The sequence below is a fragment of the Alligator sinensis genome, unplaced genomic scaffold (assembly GCF_000455745.1).
Source record: "Alligator sinensis unplaced genomic scaffold, ASM45574v1 scaffold647_2, whole genome shotgun sequence".
Classification (NCBI taxonomy): domain Eukaryota; kingdom Metazoa; phylum Chordata; order Crocodylia; family Alligatoridae; genus Alligator; species Alligator sinensis.
The window spans coordinates 5,147,334-5,164,573 of record NW_005841832.1 but is presented as its reverse complement, the minus strand read 5'-3'; the positions used below and the strand labels follow the sequence as shown (position 1 = coordinate 5,164,573).

The 17,240-nt window shown below is 39.2% G+C and overlaps 1 protein-coding gene across 3 annotated transcripts in view; it reads left to right on the top strand.

The window, feature by feature from the left end:
- The window catches only part of LOC102369428 (hornerin-like), an 80,582-nt gene that overhangs the window by 39,637 nt on the left and 23,705 nt on the right, over positions 1–17,240 (top strand). For 2 of the 3 annotated variants that reach the window (XM_025197340.1, XM_006014994.3), the window contains 17 exons: positions 148–189; positions 1,277–1,318; positions 1,944–1,976; positions 2,971–3,006; positions 3,722–3,763; positions 5,611–5,652; positions 6,949–6,978; positions 7,154–7,198; positions 9,368–9,406; positions 9,952–9,993; positions 11,524–11,565; positions 12,678–12,719; positions 13,197–13,238; positions 14,500–14,541; positions 15,097–15,135; positions 15,607–15,645; positions 16,199–16,231. In XM_025197340.1, coding sequence (XP_025053125.1) covers positions 148–189; positions 1,277–1,318; positions 1,944–1,976; positions 2,971–3,006; positions 3,722–3,763; positions 5,611–5,652; positions 6,949–6,978; positions 7,154–7,198; positions 9,368–9,406; positions 9,952–9,993; positions 11,524–11,565; positions 12,678–12,719; positions 13,197–13,238; positions 14,500–14,541; positions 15,097–15,135; positions 15,607–15,645; positions 16,199–16,231 — 672 coding nt within the window. The remainder of the gene's footprint in view (positions 1–147; positions 190–1,276; positions 1,319–1,943; positions 1,977–2,970; positions 3,007–3,721; positions 3,764–5,610; positions 5,653–6,948; positions 6,979–7,153; positions 7,199–9,367; positions 9,407–9,951; positions 9,994–11,523; positions 11,566–12,677; positions 12,720–13,196; positions 13,239–14,499; positions 14,542–15,096; positions 15,136–15,606; positions 15,646–16,198; positions 16,232–17,240) is intronic. The other variant, XM_006014995.3, reaches the window with a different exon arrangement.

The following is a 17,240-nucleotide window of genomic DNA, read 5'->3' as shown; positions in this document are numbered from 1 at the left end:
TGGAGGGGGGGGGGGGGGGGGGGGGGGGGGTTACCCGTTGTGGTACCTTCCAGACCAGTGTTAAGAGACAACATTTTCCTTCTTGAAACAGCATAAGTCATGCTGTTTTAAATACAAAAGAATTAATAGATTCCTGTTTCTTTACAGGGTGGACAGACTTACCCAGGCAGCAGTGGTTCTTATGGTCAGGTAAGCTATTTTTGTACCATATATGGGCTTTGCCATTGTAGGTGCTGAAACAGTGGAATTTTAGAACATAGTGTGCCCCCTAGTGCTTTTTACCCATTGTGTTCCCACCCAGAGCAGTGTTAGAACACAATACTTTATTTCCTTGAAACAGCATAGTAGTCATGCCATCCTCAATTGAAGTAACAGGTTCCTGGATTTTTGTTTCTCTTTTGGCTTTTATCCATTATAGTGCTGCAAAGTATGGTTTTATAAGGAAAGTGTTTCATTTCTTAAGACAGCACAGTAGGCAAATAATCTCCAACAAAAACCACCTTCCCAAAGTGGCCAGCCTTCTTTACCACAGTGTAGCAGTAGCTATGACCAAGTAAATGCTGTTCAATCAAACAGAGCTGTCTGACTGAAAATATTACCTTTCTCAGATATGAATGGGGGAGGGGAGAGGAGATAATGACAAATAAAATTGTATTTATTTTGAATTTTGAAGAACATCTCCCATTCTAAACCCAGCCATACTGTAAGGCTGTGGAATGAAGCTGCTCCTCCTATGGTTTCCTCACTCTATCAAGCAGTATATTATATGAAAGATTCATTTTTTTTTAGATAGCATTGTAGCTGAGCTATCTGTTTTACATAGGAATGACTAGTTTCTCAAGATAGACAAAGTTCCATGGGTGGCAGCAGTTCTTAGGGTCAGGTAAAACTATCTTTATTCAAATACACACTTTGCTGTTGACTTCAATAAGAGCAGAGGCACGGAGTCCACAACACGGTAGTTGATCAGTTAACAGGAGACTTCTTTGAGAGCCTAAATACCTGAATTGTGTGTGCAAGTAAATAACACAAATTTCCAGAGATTTAATTGCTAGGTTTATAATTTGTAATTGGGATTTTTTTTTTAATAGAGCAATAGAAATTTGCTTCTCTGCTTCATTTTGAAATATCACCTTCATGTTCAATCTTTCCTTAGCCTAGGATGACTGTGGAGAGAGAGAACATGAAGAACTGCTACCTTCAAACATATCTTTTATAGTTAATTTTTGGACCTGAAAATGGAAATAAGTTATTGGATTTTTTTTTTTTTCCCCAGCAGGGAGGATCTTCCTCAAGTGGTAGCAGTGGGTGTGGAAAGGTAAGAACTTTCCTTCTAGTATATTTGAAAATTCCTCCCAATTTCCTACTTTTGAAAAGAACAGTTTGCTATGAACTGTATAATGCCTAGTAACTGAAGTACTTTTTGTTTCCATTAGCATGGACAGAATTGTATAGTGCAGAGAACCAGATGTTTGCTATTACACTAAAAAACATTATACTAGTAAGAGGAAAAGAAATGGCCCGTTCCTGTGAGAATGGTCAATATACATATAACTTCAAGATCCTTGAATTCTATTTCTCTCTGACTCCAAATCCTATAACAAATACTTTTTTTATTATTAAATGTTAGCTCATTTAGCACAACTCTAATTAGAGAGAGTCTTATAAACTGATGCCTAAAGGATGAAAGATTAAGCAGTAGTTTAATTCACTTGAATTTCACTTTCCTGTGAAAGCGTATGTGATGAACTAAGATCCAGGGATTCTGTCATTTAATGGCAAAAGTCTGGATATGAAAGAAAGAGAAGGGACTCAAGGATGAAGCTAAAATAGGGTGAAGTAGCTATAGTGAAGCCAGTAATGAGGAAAAAAAGAGGAGATACAAGAAACTTCAGAAAGAAAAATAACTTGTTTGGAAGAAATTTTTTTCTTTTTTTTTTCAGGGTACTCCATATGACAGCAGTTCCTGTTATGAGGTAAACAACCTTTTCTGGTAGTACTAAGACCTGTCTCAAATTGGGTATTTGTAATGGTCTTTGGGTATGTCTATGTTGCATCCCTGTTGCCTTGGGGAAAAGGTATAGGCATGCCCATTTTTGCCCGTTGTGTTCTGTTCTACATGCTGTATCACAATGCTGCAATCAAAACTCATGACTTGATTCTCAAATAATTTGTGCAAGTTTCATGAAGTTTTCTGTTATTGCAAAATTTTGTTTGAAGAATTTCACATGCATTGTTGCATACCTCCTTTCAGTGACATCAACTCAGATTAACTAAAGCACCTAAACTACTTTGGAACCAAAATCCTTTTGACTTTCTGAGAGGCAAAGGGGCTTTCAAAATGTTACTCCAACTTAATTAGCAGTGTCTCTTTAACCTAATTACATTGTGGCTCCAGATCAGTCTGTCTCACCCTCAGAAGTGGCTCAGAAGGAGGAATATGCCTGCGGATTTCCTCTTTTTCCCCCCTGAGGACCTTCTCCCCCCACACCAAGATTGTCTCTTTGGAATAGCAAGGTTTACCCTCTGCAGTCCCAACCTGTAACTTCAGCAGTGATCCTAGTCCCCAGAGAGCACGCTGGCTTCTTGGCAGTGTGGCCACGCTGAAGCCATAATAAAAGTAATTTAGTGTTTGAAATTAATTTTAAAATGTGAGCTGTCTATTTCAAGCTCACAACGAGGTCCTTCACTGTGATGCTACAGTAACAGCTGCTCAGCAGCAGAGAATTGAAAGAAAAGTGAACAAACAATAGGACATTAGTGGTGGCAGAAATTTCCAGGGACCCCATCAATTTCCCCAATATCTCTTTACTGCTTGCATCCTATGAAATCTTTCCATAGCACAAGGGGGCAGAGTGGAGGGAACAAATGGAGAAAGTATACTCTTTATCTCCTTCATACCCCATGTGCATACCCCATATCTACATGCACATTTTGCAGGGAAATAACTGATTTATGGTTTCTTCACAGAGTCAGTCCACTTCCTCACAGGATTCTTCTAACCAGGTAAGAGTTCATTCTCCTGAGGAATGTATTTTTTCTCAGTCTTGATTCTAAACAACTCATTGCTCTGCACTTGATTGTGCCTCTTTTTGATTGAGCTTACTATGAGCACATGAATGACTTTCAAAATAAGTGAAGAAGTAATAACCTTGTAGCATAAGTGATGGGATCAGAAATTGCTTATGAATTAAGTGTAGACAGGAAAGAGGAGGCGATAACCTAGAAAGTACCATAAATGGCAAGAAAGATGAGAGAGAACAGGAAGGTTTCTTTATCTTTAGCTTCTGTGGCTAAGTTGATGATGAAGAGGTCCACAGCTTTCTGGTTTCTTTACGGGGTCCTCCTCTTACTCACCAGGTTCTAGTGGCCAGATAAGAGCCCTGTCTCACTGAGAGTGTTTTTTTTCACACCGTGATATGACCCCCACAGTGTATTCAGTGGGACATCATGAGCAGAATACTTGAATGAGAAACGTACTCTTTTTCTGAATTTATCTAATTCCCTTTATTTTTAAAATCACCCAGTATTTAATTATTCCATAATAAGCACTAGTGGAATGGAAAGAGAGCACCTATATAGTCTTTTAGTCCTTTTCAGTCCTTTTAGTCCTTAGATTCTTAGAGTTCTATGTGGTTTCCTAAAACTTCATAGGATTTATGTAAGTACATTTGAAAAGAATTAAATGTGTTAAGACTTATTTGTGTTGTTTTTTTTCCAGAGTGGTTCATCCTCTTCCCAAGGTAGCAGTGGCTGTCAAAATGTAGGTTCTTTTTCTTTACTTCCTTTAGAAATATAGCATGATTTGCTACTTAGTAATAGTACACTTTGATATAAATTAGAATCAGCCCATGTGGGAGCTTGATTTGAAGAATTGTGTTTCTGTTCATGAAATTATACAATTTAAAAAGTTGGAGGGTGAATTAAATTACTAGCTATTTATCCTAAGTACAGTAGTCTTATCCAAAGACCACAGGAATAATAGGTACCAGTATTTTCTCTACAGAGCTTGGGAGGAAGAGCACATAATTATCTTCTCAGATGAACAATTCTATCCTAGCATTCTGCCTAGAGTGGTGCATTCACATCCTGTACTTAGAAGGTGTAGTGATCATTGGATTTTATACATACATGCATATACTGAACAAAAAGAACTAACCAAAAACTTTAATTAAAGAGCACCAGGCAACCTCTGCAGACCCTTAGTCTTTCTTTCACTCATTAGATTCAGGGTCCATCTCCCAATTCTCAACCTTTCTAATCTTCTAAGAGAGTTTCTCTAAATTATAATGCCTATCACTACATAGAGGGGCTGAGTCTAAGTGCTTAGCTACATAGCTGTGATTAAGTAGGTTAGCACCTCAGAGTGCTAAGATGTTCTTTCACTAGTAGGGAGGGAAAGACTGCAGAAAGACCTGAATAGGTTGCAGGGGTGGGCTAACAAAAACAGGATGCATTTCAATACTGACAAGTGCAGGGTGCTGCACTTGGGCAATAGCAACCAGCAGTACACTTATAAGATGGGAAACTCCCTTCTTGAGAGCACAGAGGCAGAAAGGGATCTTGGAGTCGTCATTGACTCCAAGATGAACATGGGCCGACAATGCGAGGTCACGGTCGGCAGGGCAAACTGGACCTTATCGTGCATCCACAGGTGCATCTCAAGTAGGTCCAAGGAGGTGATCCTCCCCCTCTACGCAACACTGGTCAGGCCACAGCTGGAGTACTGTGTCCAGTTCTGGGCACCCCACTTCAAGAGGGATGTGGACAACATTGAGAGGGTCCAGAGGAGGGCCACACGCATGATCCGGGGACAGCAGGGCAGATCCTACAATGAGAGGCTACGGGACCTGAACCTGTTCAGCCTTCACAAGAGAAGGCTGAGGGGGGACCTGGTGACCGTCTATAAACTCACTAGCGGGGACCAGAAGGGTTTGGGGGAGACCTTGTTTCCCCTAGCGCCCCCCGGGATAACAAGGAATAACGGCCACAAGTTGTTGGAGAGTAGGTTTAGATTAGACATCCGTAAGAACTACTTCACAGTTAAGGCGGCTAGGATCTGGAACCGACTTCCAAGGGAAGTGGTGCTGGCTCCTACCCTGGAGGTCTTTAAGAAGTGGCTTGATGCCTACCTGGCTGGGGTCAATTGAGCCCAGTTTTCCTCCTGGCCAGGCAGGGGGTCAGACCTGAAGATCTATAAGGTCCCTTCTGACCCTACTTCTATGATTCTATGTTAAAATAGAGTTTCCACCCTCCTCAGGCCACTTATTTTCACTGAGGATATGGACAAATGTCCAGTTTAGGTACAATAAAAGAGAGGAAGAGCTGCTGCTGGGGAGCATGTAGTAACTATTATAATCAAAATGCTACATCTACATAGGGTTATAGGGATACTAGTGAGGTAAATTGCCCTAACTTTGACCCTGGATGAAATCAGGTTTAAAGTTGAAGTGGTTTTGCAAGTTGCACAGTAACAGTTTCCTTTGATAACAGTATAATTATTACATCTGTCTGTGCCCTGAGCCAATATGAATAAGCTGATGTCTTTCCTTGTAATATGACTACAGGTTATTTTATAGGAAAATTAACTTCTTGGGGTTTTTTTTCCAGGATGGAAATTCTGACTCGGACAGTAGCAACCGTTGTCCCCAGGTAATCATCCCATTCTCATTATTTTTATCCCAATGTGTCCCTTAGCACTAAGACATTTCCTCATCAGTCATGTTGTATCAATGAGTTGACATATGAACATTTTTATGAGTCAAATTATTTTTATGAAGTTATATAGAATATTAGAAGAATCATGTTTTTATAACCTATTATACAGAACTACTAATAGGGAATGCCCTCAGCCAGTTAGTGCATTCTACATAGTAACTCATAATGTGCAGTAATAAAATACAAGGTCTGATCCTGTAATAAGTGGAATTGTGGCATTATCTTTGATGGCAGCAGGTGCAGAAGATTCAAATCTGTTTCTCTGATTAGTTATGGGCATCAGCAATCTGATAAACATGATGATTTTACTGTATCTATAGTTTAACACTTGTGTCTAATCCAATTCATTTGTAGTTTTATTAGCATACAAAACTATTTTTTTTTCCTAAGGCTGGAGGAAATATTTTAATTTTGCATCTTAAAAATCTGATAAAATAATAAGTTTCATGATCTAATAAATAAACGTGACTCAGGATATGACCCAAGTAGAAGCAGTTATACATTATAATGGCATTCTAAGGACATATTTCTCTTCTAGTTGAGATTCCCTACTAAGGAATGAATATATTGGATCCTTTGTATCAGACCATTTCTTAAAATCCCCATCCTTAAACCTTACATAATTAATAATTCATGTCTATTAACTATATTAACGGCACAGGAGGACCTGTGCAGTGTTCCATTGTTAATACCATCCATGTAAGATGGATTTTCCCTGGAAAAAAATTATATTTTTCTTTAAAGGCTGTTCCAACCAGAACATACAATGTTCATCATTTAAAAATGAGCATTTGCTGCTCACCAGCATTTTGTTATCCAGTATTTTTACTAAGTCAAAAATCATATCTGGATGATTTAACCTCCAACTAGTCCATGTTTCCTATAACAAAGAATTTGCAGTCAAACAATCTTAAAATGAAGCTTTTCTCCCTTAATCTTTTTTACACGATGGATCATTATCCACACACAACTTTGGTTCTAACCAAGCAAGCACCTCTTTCTTACCATCTTACTTCACAGCAGATTAGAAAGTTAAAGCTATGCATGATGGCTGTTGCTTAGATATTCTTTACAACTCCAACATTTGACTCAGGCCCTCAAATATGAAGTTCTTCTTTATGCAAAAACAGTTCCTGCACCTGATTAAGCCAGCTGTATGGCCTCCAATCCAAGGCAGGTTGGCAGTGCTATAATTAAAATAATGTCTGGATTTTTTTGTTTTCTTAACAGGGTGAATCCTCACAAAACTCTGGTAACCAGGTAAGTGGCTTGTTCTTTCCCATTTTAAGGTATTATTTTACTTCTAGTCATGGTAGCCAGTTGCAGGGCTAGAACTTTGTCCATTGTATTTAATCCCTTTTATAGAATAAAATTAATGCAATAGTTATATAATAATCATTATGTAGCAAATAACTGATAGCTGACATCTTTCCAGGATTCACAGAGCAATTCAGGCAGCAGTAGCAGTTCTTGTGGTGAAGTGAGTACACTTTTTCCTGAGTTTTTGTGCCAGTTTGTCTCTTAGTAAATACATACTAACATATGTGTTATTCTAAAGGCTTATCTAATTTTTAGTTTTCATTCAGCTGTGGAAACTGCAGCCAACTTTTCTCTTTTCCATAAGTATTATCACTTTTGTTTTTCTTTCACCCTAGTAAGGTGCCACACTGTTGTCACTGATAACACTATAGGGAAAGCTTAAGTTCCAAGTAAAAACTGTTTTAAAACCTTCATGAAAATATTTTCATTTTTACTGGAATTTGTACCATATTTTACTTGAGGCAACACTTCTTTTGTAATCTTTTCCATTTATTTAACCTTGATCAAATAAAACCCCAATTAAAAAGAATGCAGTGGCACTGTATGTGCAAAGTGAGTAGACAATGCTGATCGAGTTTAATGCCTATTTTATCTTTACTGATATACTAAGATGAAAGCAGTGGAGAAGCACACCCTGAGTATACAGTCTCTTTGCTATTTACCTACATAAGTATAAGCAGATTTATGTAACTTCTATTAAAATAAGGCCTTTAAATTGGAAATATTTGACTTGTTTCCAGAGTGGCTCTACATCTGAGTCTAATGGTCAAGTCAGCATGCTTTCTTTTTTCTACAGCATTTAAATTCTTCTACTGAGGAACACTTAAATATCAGAACTAAGTCCTCTAATGGCATATAGGTTTTTTTCCAGTGCAATTGATAGTTATATGGAAGATTTAAATTTCAAATTATGTTGATTTCAATTGATATCCTTCAGTCAGCTGCTAAGGCTGCTGCGCAGATACTCATTACTGTACAATACTTTTATGGTACTACACATTAAGTACATACATAAATACGTAAACCCATGACCTCTGATCAAATATTTGTTTAGGAACTAATTAACCTTATGCCTACAGTATATAGCCACTACCAAGTTTTATGTCGGCCAGTATTCACATTAATTTAAATCCCCACATATGCCATTTTTGATGTGCTTTTAATTAGTAGTGCTTCTTTGGCCATATTTCTCCTAATGCTCATGGGATTCATAAATTGCACCTAGGGTAAATCTAGCAAGAATCTGCCCCCACACAATGTTTTTGTGTGAATTAAAGGAACATCTTATTAATTCTAGTTTGTGCTTTAGAATTTTTTTCATATTTGTTTATAGTTTCTGATGTTTTACTCTCACAGGTCTAGAGCAACTTTCTACCCTCAACTTGGGTTTTTTTAGCTTCAGTTTTTAGCACTACTAACCCTCTTACTTCATTAGTTCCACTGCTACCTTTTAATCTCAGTTACTTATATGTTGACCTAAGAAGTGAGATTTAGGAGTAGGAGGAGCAACAAACTGAAAAATGCTTTTTTTCATATGTATGTTTTTTTGCTGTGCCTTGTAGACATTTCTATGATAAGTGTAGGTGTTCTTTGGGTTTGTCTACATTACGTTCAAAAGTGTGGCTACAGCTCATATTCCAGTTACTTTTAAATGAAGTTGTTCTGGGGCCAGTAACAGTATTGCCACAGAAATGCAGACAGCAAACTGTAAACTGAAAACCCCATCTGGGATCCTGAGTATAGCTTTTTTGCCTAGCCTAAGCTGCTTTAAAGCCAGCTTGGGCATATCTGTCCTGAACTTCAGCCACGCCTTTAATACACTTATAATACAGACATGCCCCATAACTCAGCTTTTTGTGCTTCTACTATCTTGGACTGATTTGTAAAATAAATTGGCTTTGAAGAGGGGAGACTGTAGCCACCTCATCTTTCCTTAAAATCCCTTTTTAACAGGCTTTTACATATATGAAATGAACAGGTACAAACTTTGTATTCAATCCATAGGAGGAAATAGATTGTTTTGTATTTGAATTCCTGTTCAAACAAAGAGAACATTTTCAAGAGATAAATGTCACTTACTTCTCATGCTGTAAGCTCTGAACTGAACCTGTTCGTGTCCAGTTCCTTTTTTTACTGCCAAATAAACCTTCATATAACAGCTTTCCAAAGAGTGGTCTCATTAAATGTTCTCAAATAGAACAGTGTGTACTTTCCCATGGTCCCCACATTCCTTAGGGTAGCTAAGTCCAGATAGGCATATTTTCCTGAAAGTATTTTATTTGGACACGTGGTTCTACAATACAAGAACGGTTTTCTGATTCCTTTGCAGAGTTCCTCTGGTTGTGGAAACAGCAAGGTTGTTGCTCGCGTAAGTGCACTTTTTCTCCACCATATATAAGGGTTTGGCCCTAACAAGAAAATAAACATTTGTTTTACTCTCTGTAAAAAAAGGGCCTAACTTATATGGTGCTACAATCTTCCTGTGGAGTGTCAGATACCTTCAGCATCTATTCCTTGTCAGAGGTATCTTGTTGGATTTGGGGACGACACTGAAACGAACTGTCATCCTGTGAGCTGAATATAGGAACAGGGCATCACTGAAATCAGAATTTAGTGTGCTGACAGTTGGTGGCAGACATTAAGATGGGCTTTGACTGGTCTCTAATCAGTGCTTTAATGTATAAATATTGATGAACTAATTATCTCTTGTATTATAATCATGTATTAATTATTTTATTTATTTGTTTGTTAATTTATTCATTTATTTATTAATTTGTTCATATATTAATTATTTAATTCATGGGGCCAAAGAACTCTTGGTGTCATAAAGAAAAATATAATTCAAATAAATCCTCATTCCTGAGTATACATGTCAAACACTTCTTCCACTAATAGCTAATATTTTTTTCACAGGATCTATCCCATGTTCTGCACATTAGGAGTCTCAGTGAACAGGTAAGCAATGCCTATCATCCTTTCCAGAATTTTGCCCCTGAGTCAGCTACAATATTGCTAATATTAGAGGTAGGTGCTATGTTATTTGCAAAACTAAGAACTGTGTTCTTCACTTGAATGCTAAGTAGAGATATTCAAAAAGCCCCAGGCTGAATCGATTCAATCTTTGTAGGTTAGTTTAAGCTGTGTAGATTGAATCAATAAGCAAGTGAACAGACATTCACTTTTGATTCCAGAAGTGCAGCCACATGCCTGCAATGGCCCAGGCCAGACGCCAAGGGGTGCTAAAGCATCCCTCCATGCTCAGCTGGAACAGACAGGTTGGGCCAAGGCTAGCCTGCCCACCCTGTGAGAGGGGGATTTGTCAGGAATGTGCAAAGCATCCTTGGGATGCTGGGGGGCTGTGAGTTAAATTGAATCTGAAAGGGATCTGGGACAGAAGTTCAATCAACCGATTTAACCTAAATCAGTTAAGTCTGATGCTACATCCATCCAGATTTCTCTTAAACTGGTTTCAGGCATTTTGAAAGTGTTTTATGTGAACTGAGCTCTTTGGTAATGTGTAGGGGCATAGAGGGAGTGCACCCCTGAGATTGGCCGTGCACCCGCTGGAAGTGTCAGCCGCGAAACTGGAAGTGCACTTCCGGTTTAGCTGCTAGTTCGGTGATCAGCCACTGGGGGAACCCCCTCCCCTCCAGTTGATCGGCTGGGGGGGGACACAGCCGCGAAACTGGAAGTGCACTTCCGGTTTAGCTGCTAGTTCGGTGATCAGCCACTGGGGGAACCCCCTCCCCTCCAGTTGATCGGCTGGGGGGGGACACCCCCCCCCCAATCAGCAATCTGGTGCCCCCCCAGACTTGGGAGGCACCAGTCGCCCATGACTGAGCTTCTGTTGTGTTACAGATTTGAACCAGTTTCTGATCATTTATATCAGTTTATGTGTAATTTATGTCCCTAGCCTAAGAGGAGATAAGGCTTTTCAACTGACTGGGAAAGACTTCCTAAAAATAAATGCTATTGGTTATGGGGCTACTTGCCTCCTTGACTGGCAACCTCCCTGTTAAACCAAAGAAGATTCAGAAGATAGCATCTTATCAGTAGTAAAACTAGAGGTGGGCAAGAGGGGTACCAGTACCAGACACCAATTTAGGAGGGGTGCCAAAATCATCCCCATACAGAATCTGTGCCCCAGCAGCAAGAGCAGCACCACAGCATTGTTCTTAAGCTGGTTGCTGCTGTTTTAAGAGCAAGAGCCAGGGCAGGCAGAACAACAAAGCAGCAACAAAACTTGTCCAGTGCAATTTAATGGAGCATTTCCTGCTACAAGTTCTTTCTAGACTAAATATCTTGTGTGCATAAACATAGAGAAACAAGAGGTCCCTTTGCCTATGTGTACTCCTAGCCAACAAGAGTGATAATTTGGCTCTATCAGTACTCTATTTTCAGGGATATCTAACTCTATCCTGTAGAACTATATTATTTAATCTATTGCTATAAAAGAAAAATGGCTTATTTCTGGTTCCCTTACAGAATGAACCTGCTACATCAAACAGCCGCAATGAAAATACTCAGGTAATATGATTTCTACTGTAGTTAAGATCTCATCACCTAAAGATGTTCAGTAAATGGCCATTTAAATTTCACAAATTGGGTACACTTCTTGTTTTCTCTTTATTCAAAAGAAAAACAATATTTGTTCATAATCTAGAAAAAAAGTATCCATTTTCATTTCTTAAACTCTGGCAGTTGCACTTCACTGTTAAGATACCTGTTAATAGCAGAAGTTTTCAGAATGAAGTTACCTTCCAGAATATGTGTCATACTTTGGACCTATTCCAAACAGCTGTAAAAGACTGCTATTCTAGTCCAATAACATTTTCTACATACTGTACTCTTACTTTTTAGAGTTGTATATGACAGAGTTACAAAACAATGGAGAATCAAGCCTTATCTCTTGTGCTCCTTCACTGCCTTTGGCAGATATGTAGGGCAGGTTCATGAAACCTGGTGTTTTGAAAAAGCCTTTTTACAAGGAAACAATTGGCTTCTAGTGTTCTTTATAGAATGAATTCTCTTCTATAGTAGTGGCAAAGTCAGTGATCAGATAAGCACCTCTATTCCTCTGTAGTTAGGAGTTGCTCACAAGATTCATCTTTGTAAGTGAACACATGTGCATCAGAAAGTAAGTCCCTTAGTTGCGGCGGGTGGGTTTTTGCAATTTTATTAACATAATGATATAAAAACTGAAGTTATTTGAAATCATCTGACATGACGTGGCATGTTGATTTATTTCTGTTTCACATTGTTACAATGCCTGAAGGTCCCAGTCAAGGATCCAGGGCCCCTATGGACCAGATATTGTACACACGAAATAAAGATGGTCCCTGTCACAAAGAACTCGGTCTAGGTCAGTCTTGCCATCACATCTCTAGGCTCCTGTGAGCATCTCATTCCTCACTAAGGTTCCCCAAAACCATGTCTGCATGGATCATTTCCAGTCACTAAACTGACTTCATCAGAGTACATGACCCAATTTTGGCTGCCATTGAAACAAAGAGATATCTGCTGGTTTTGTTTGGTGGAGAGAAATAATACAGAGTCTGTGATACTTCATCAAGCAGTTACATATCATTTGGCATTTGAATAAGTCTTTTCATCATAAAAAATCTCTGCTTTCTTTATAGGATGGATCATTTATTGCACACAGTGACAGTTCCAGGGGCCAAGTAAGAACTTCCTCCATTATATCTAGTCTTCTCCCAAATGCTTTCTAGCCACTGAACACATAAGAATCAGAAATAAGGTTCACTAATTCTGGTATAGGGGTTTTGAAGCATTATGTACCAAATTATTCTTGAAGCAATGCTGTTTTATTATTTGTTTATCCAAAATGGCACCATTGGATCAGATCTCAAGGCTGCTACATTTATGTACAGAAGTACAGTTGTTTTAACTGATGGAACAAAATGTAATACCCTTTACTCTGATTCCCTGCTGCCCTAAGAATACATTATCCACGTAACCCTTATGTGTCCCCAAAATTAAACATTATCAGGTTGTGTTGCCTAATTAATGTGCTCTAACACAGAGGTCTCAGTCACTCTGGGATGTCGCAAACTTTCCCCAACCTCAGTTCTACCTCTGAGACAGCAGTGCACCTACACAGAACTTTTATACGATAATAGCTAGTTTCTTATTTGCAGGGAGACTGTGTTTGCCCTGGTGACAGTAGAAGCCCTGTCCAGGTAACCATTTCTTTCTTTTGTGTATTTAGTGTTAACTAAAAGTTCCTTTTAAGTGCATATGTGGACAAGATGCGCTAGTGAGGGATGAAAACTTGCTGAAAAGTAATATGACTCATTTCAGGGTCTTTCTATACATACAATTACATATAAAGCTATAAGATGACTGGTTTTGATTCCCCCATGAAATATTAGATATTCTGTAGTTTGGGGTACTGATATGGAAAGCTAAGTGGAATATACTATCTCATCTGTTGTCCTTCATTCCGTCAGGCAACTAAGAACAGGACAGTTTGTTTTCCTGAAAGATTACTGTATAGCAAGAAGTTCATATAAGAGTATAAAACCATTTTCCTGTTGTATACAGGCTGGAACTTCCACGTACAGCAGCAGTGGCTCTTCTGGCCAAGTGAATATGCCTTCTCAGAGTTAGATGCCCCCAGTATCCTAGTTACTGTGTCCACTGTATTAAAAGCAAGTGGGCAATACTAAATGGTGGCTATTATTGAATTTTGATCAGGAAAAATACATTTTCCCCATTGCACCAGCTTAATTTAAATACAGGATGCATCACCTTAATTAAAATGGTTTTAATAGTAATTTAAATTAATTAGTACAGCTTGGTGTCTAGACATGGCCCAAATATTCCATTCACTTTAGTTTCTGAATTTTTAATTTCATCTACAGAAAACCATGGGTTATTTTCATCTAGGAATACCATTCCGTAAAATGAAATTTTTCACAGAAAAATGACACTTACCCCTGTGTGTTCTGAAAACTGAATGCAAACACACCCTGATTCTAGGAGCCAAATTTTAATCTTTTCTTTTAGATTCATAGATTCATAGATGTTAGGGTCAGAAGGGACCTCAATAGATCATCGAGTCCGACCCCCTGCATAGGCAGAAAAGAGTGCTGGGTTCAGATGACCCCAGCCACATTGCCATCTAACCTTCTCTTGAAGACCCCCAGGGTAAGGGAGAGCACCACCTCCCTTGGGAGCCCGTTCCATTCTCTTTTTAAGTACAGAACAAATCTTCCACCAGTGAATCTTTTGGAAAGGTAAAAATACTTATGCTTCCTTTTTAAAAACTGACCCCCAATGAAACTGATCAGTAAAAGACAGGTATGAAGCTGCAGGTCAGTTTTCATGTACTGTGGCCCATTCTCTAGTCTGCTTTTCTACCTAGCAGCTTAGTGTAGGACCTATCCTGTTACAGTAGCTCAGCTGCAAAACTGTAACCGTTCTTTGTTTTCTCTTCAGGATGGACCTACCCCACAGAGCCCAAACCGGTCTGATGATGAGGTATGTGCCCTTTCTCCTCTGTATGAAGATCAGGTTTCTGCTTTCTGATTCTAGCCCTTATCTTCAAGTTCAGATCAAAATTAATCTGTTGTAATGTTAGAATGTTGTAATGGTCATTTTGTCTCAGTAGTAATCTTAGTTTTCTGTTACTAGATAAAATATTGGGGGGCCCCATGTTGCCTCCACCCATCCCACATTCCAGGATTGGACCCCAGGGAACCCACACTTCCTCCACCTCATCCTGCATGCTAAGATCAGGCTTTTGGGGCCCTGCACTGTCTCCTCCCAGTCCTGTGTGCCAGAATTGGGCTTCAGGGGCCATCCTCCATCCCCTCATGTCCAATCTAGCACACAGGGTCACAGCCCACAGGACTCCCCATGGACCTGTGACATGGTGGTGGTGGCTGGATCTGGCTCACAGCCTGAGGGTTGAGCACCCGTGGACTAGTAGTCACTCTAATCTATTCTTCCAAACAAAAAAAAACAAAACAAAAAAGCGTAGGTGTGTTATTTAAGCAGTCTTTGAATTAATTGGTTTACCTTTTTTTTTTTCAGGGTTCATCTTCCTCAGGAGGCACTCAATCTGTTGAAAGGGTAAGAACTGCTCATCTTGGGCACACATGTCCAACACCTGCTCCAGCGCAGTTTAGTTAGAACGCTCCAGTAGCCTCGGCATCCCGTGTATTCAGCATCCCTGCATTTCAAAATGGCACCGGGATGCTTTAACTAAAGCTTGTTGAATGAGCTTTAGTTAAAGCACCTGCGCCACCATTTTGAATCTCAGAACACTGAATACATAAGACGCTGCAGGCATTTTAATTAGAGCGGCTCCCAAGAGCCACTCTAATTAAAACACCCCTTCCCCCAGAGCATATGTAAAGATTTCCAATGATTTCAACCAATTAATATCTTTTCCCTGAAAAGAACAATGGTCAACTGTGTATAAAAATGGGTCATGTGTTTGGCTATTGTGTTAGAGTTCCACATTTATTTTTAATTTATATATACACTTTGGTTTCAAGATACCCTTTGATATAAAAGTAACTAGTTTCCCATCTTTTACAGAGTTCCTCTTCCTCTGAAGGCAGTCAGTCTGGTGGACAGGTAAGCACTAAATTTCCACCATATTGATCCAAAACTGGACTTTTCACTGAAATATAGAACTAAAGGAATATAGAGGTATCTAGCTTATATTTCTTTCAATAAACTTCACAGAATATCAATGTAGAATCAATGGAGACAATATAATATTAAATCTCCATCATTTTTAACACAGACAAATAAGTTTTAAAAAAAGGATAAAGAGTAGGGGCTCTTCCATCAAATAGGCCTTGATTTAAAGAAGACTAATGAAAAAGAAAGTAATTGTTTCCGTTATAGTTGCGGGGGTATGCGTAAGCAGTAAACTGAAGAAATGATTGCAATACAGGTAGGCAGAATTTTGTGATCTTTAGTCTTTAGTGGTGTTAGCACAAGTAAAGATAGCTGTGAAGCTGCAGCAGCACAGGCTTCAGCATATTTATGATGATCAAAGCACATGTCAGCATATATTTGCTTACTGATACTATAACCCCGCCTTTATTTTTGCTGTTGAAGCACGACTTTGATTTCAAAAAGTACTTTCACACTTAAGTAACTAGTTTCTCATCTTTTACAGGGTTCCTCAGGAGGTAGTCATTCTGCTGGGCAGGTAAGCATTCTTCATTCAGAGTGTTTCTTGTTTGGTTGGTTTTTTTCCCCCAAGGCTAGAAAATGAGACTTATCTTTTAGCTGGGTGTGGAAGAAAAAGAAAAAATATCCATGTTTAAATAATTCAGTTTAGATTCTCATTTTCAGGAGTATGGAAGGGCTAAAAAACATGGGTAAGCTTGAGAGCTGGTTCAGGTTTTGTTGGTCTTTCATTGCACAAAAGACAGTAAGAAAGTGTCTTCTCTTCCAACAGACAAGGTTCCTTGGGTGAATTTGATATCTTTTATTAGACCAACCCAAATAGTTGGAGAATAGGTATTAAGCAAGCTTTCGGGTTCAAAAACCCTTCGTCAGGCTAAGGAAGTTTCAGTAGTTGGTGTGTGCTCTTCCTGGATGGAATAAAAAGTAAGGAAGCCAGGGGCTGGGCTGGGGAGTCAGTTGCCAGGCAGATTATAATGTATTAAAAATCCAATGTCTATGTTTAGTCCATGATCTCTAGTATCCAGGAGGTTGATGAAATGGAGCTCATAGGCTTGTCTCTGAGAAGTGTTGTGTAAATTTCCCTTGAGGATCAGAACTGAGAGATTGGAGAGAGAGCGGCCCTCCTGTGAGAAATGTGCCCCCACCGGTAATTGGGTATTTCTGTCTTTGATGGATTTCCGGTGTGTGTTCATTCTGGTGCACAGTTGTTGTTTGGTCTCTCCTACATATTTTCCATCAGGGCATTTGGTGCATTGGATGAGGTATATTACATTTTTGGAGGTGCAGCTGTAAGATCCTGGGATGCTGATGGCTCTGTTGTGGGGTGTAGTAATAGTGGGGGTGGTGGAGATGTGTTGGCAGGTTTTGCATTTCTTGTCCTGGCACAGTCTGGATCCTTTTGGTGTGTTCTGGGCTTGAGGAAGTTTGCTTCTGGTGATGAGGTTGGCAAGGTTCGGTGCTTGTTTAAAGGCTAGGATGGGTGGCTCTGGGAAGATCTTTTTAAGAATAGGGTCTCTGTCTAGTATGGG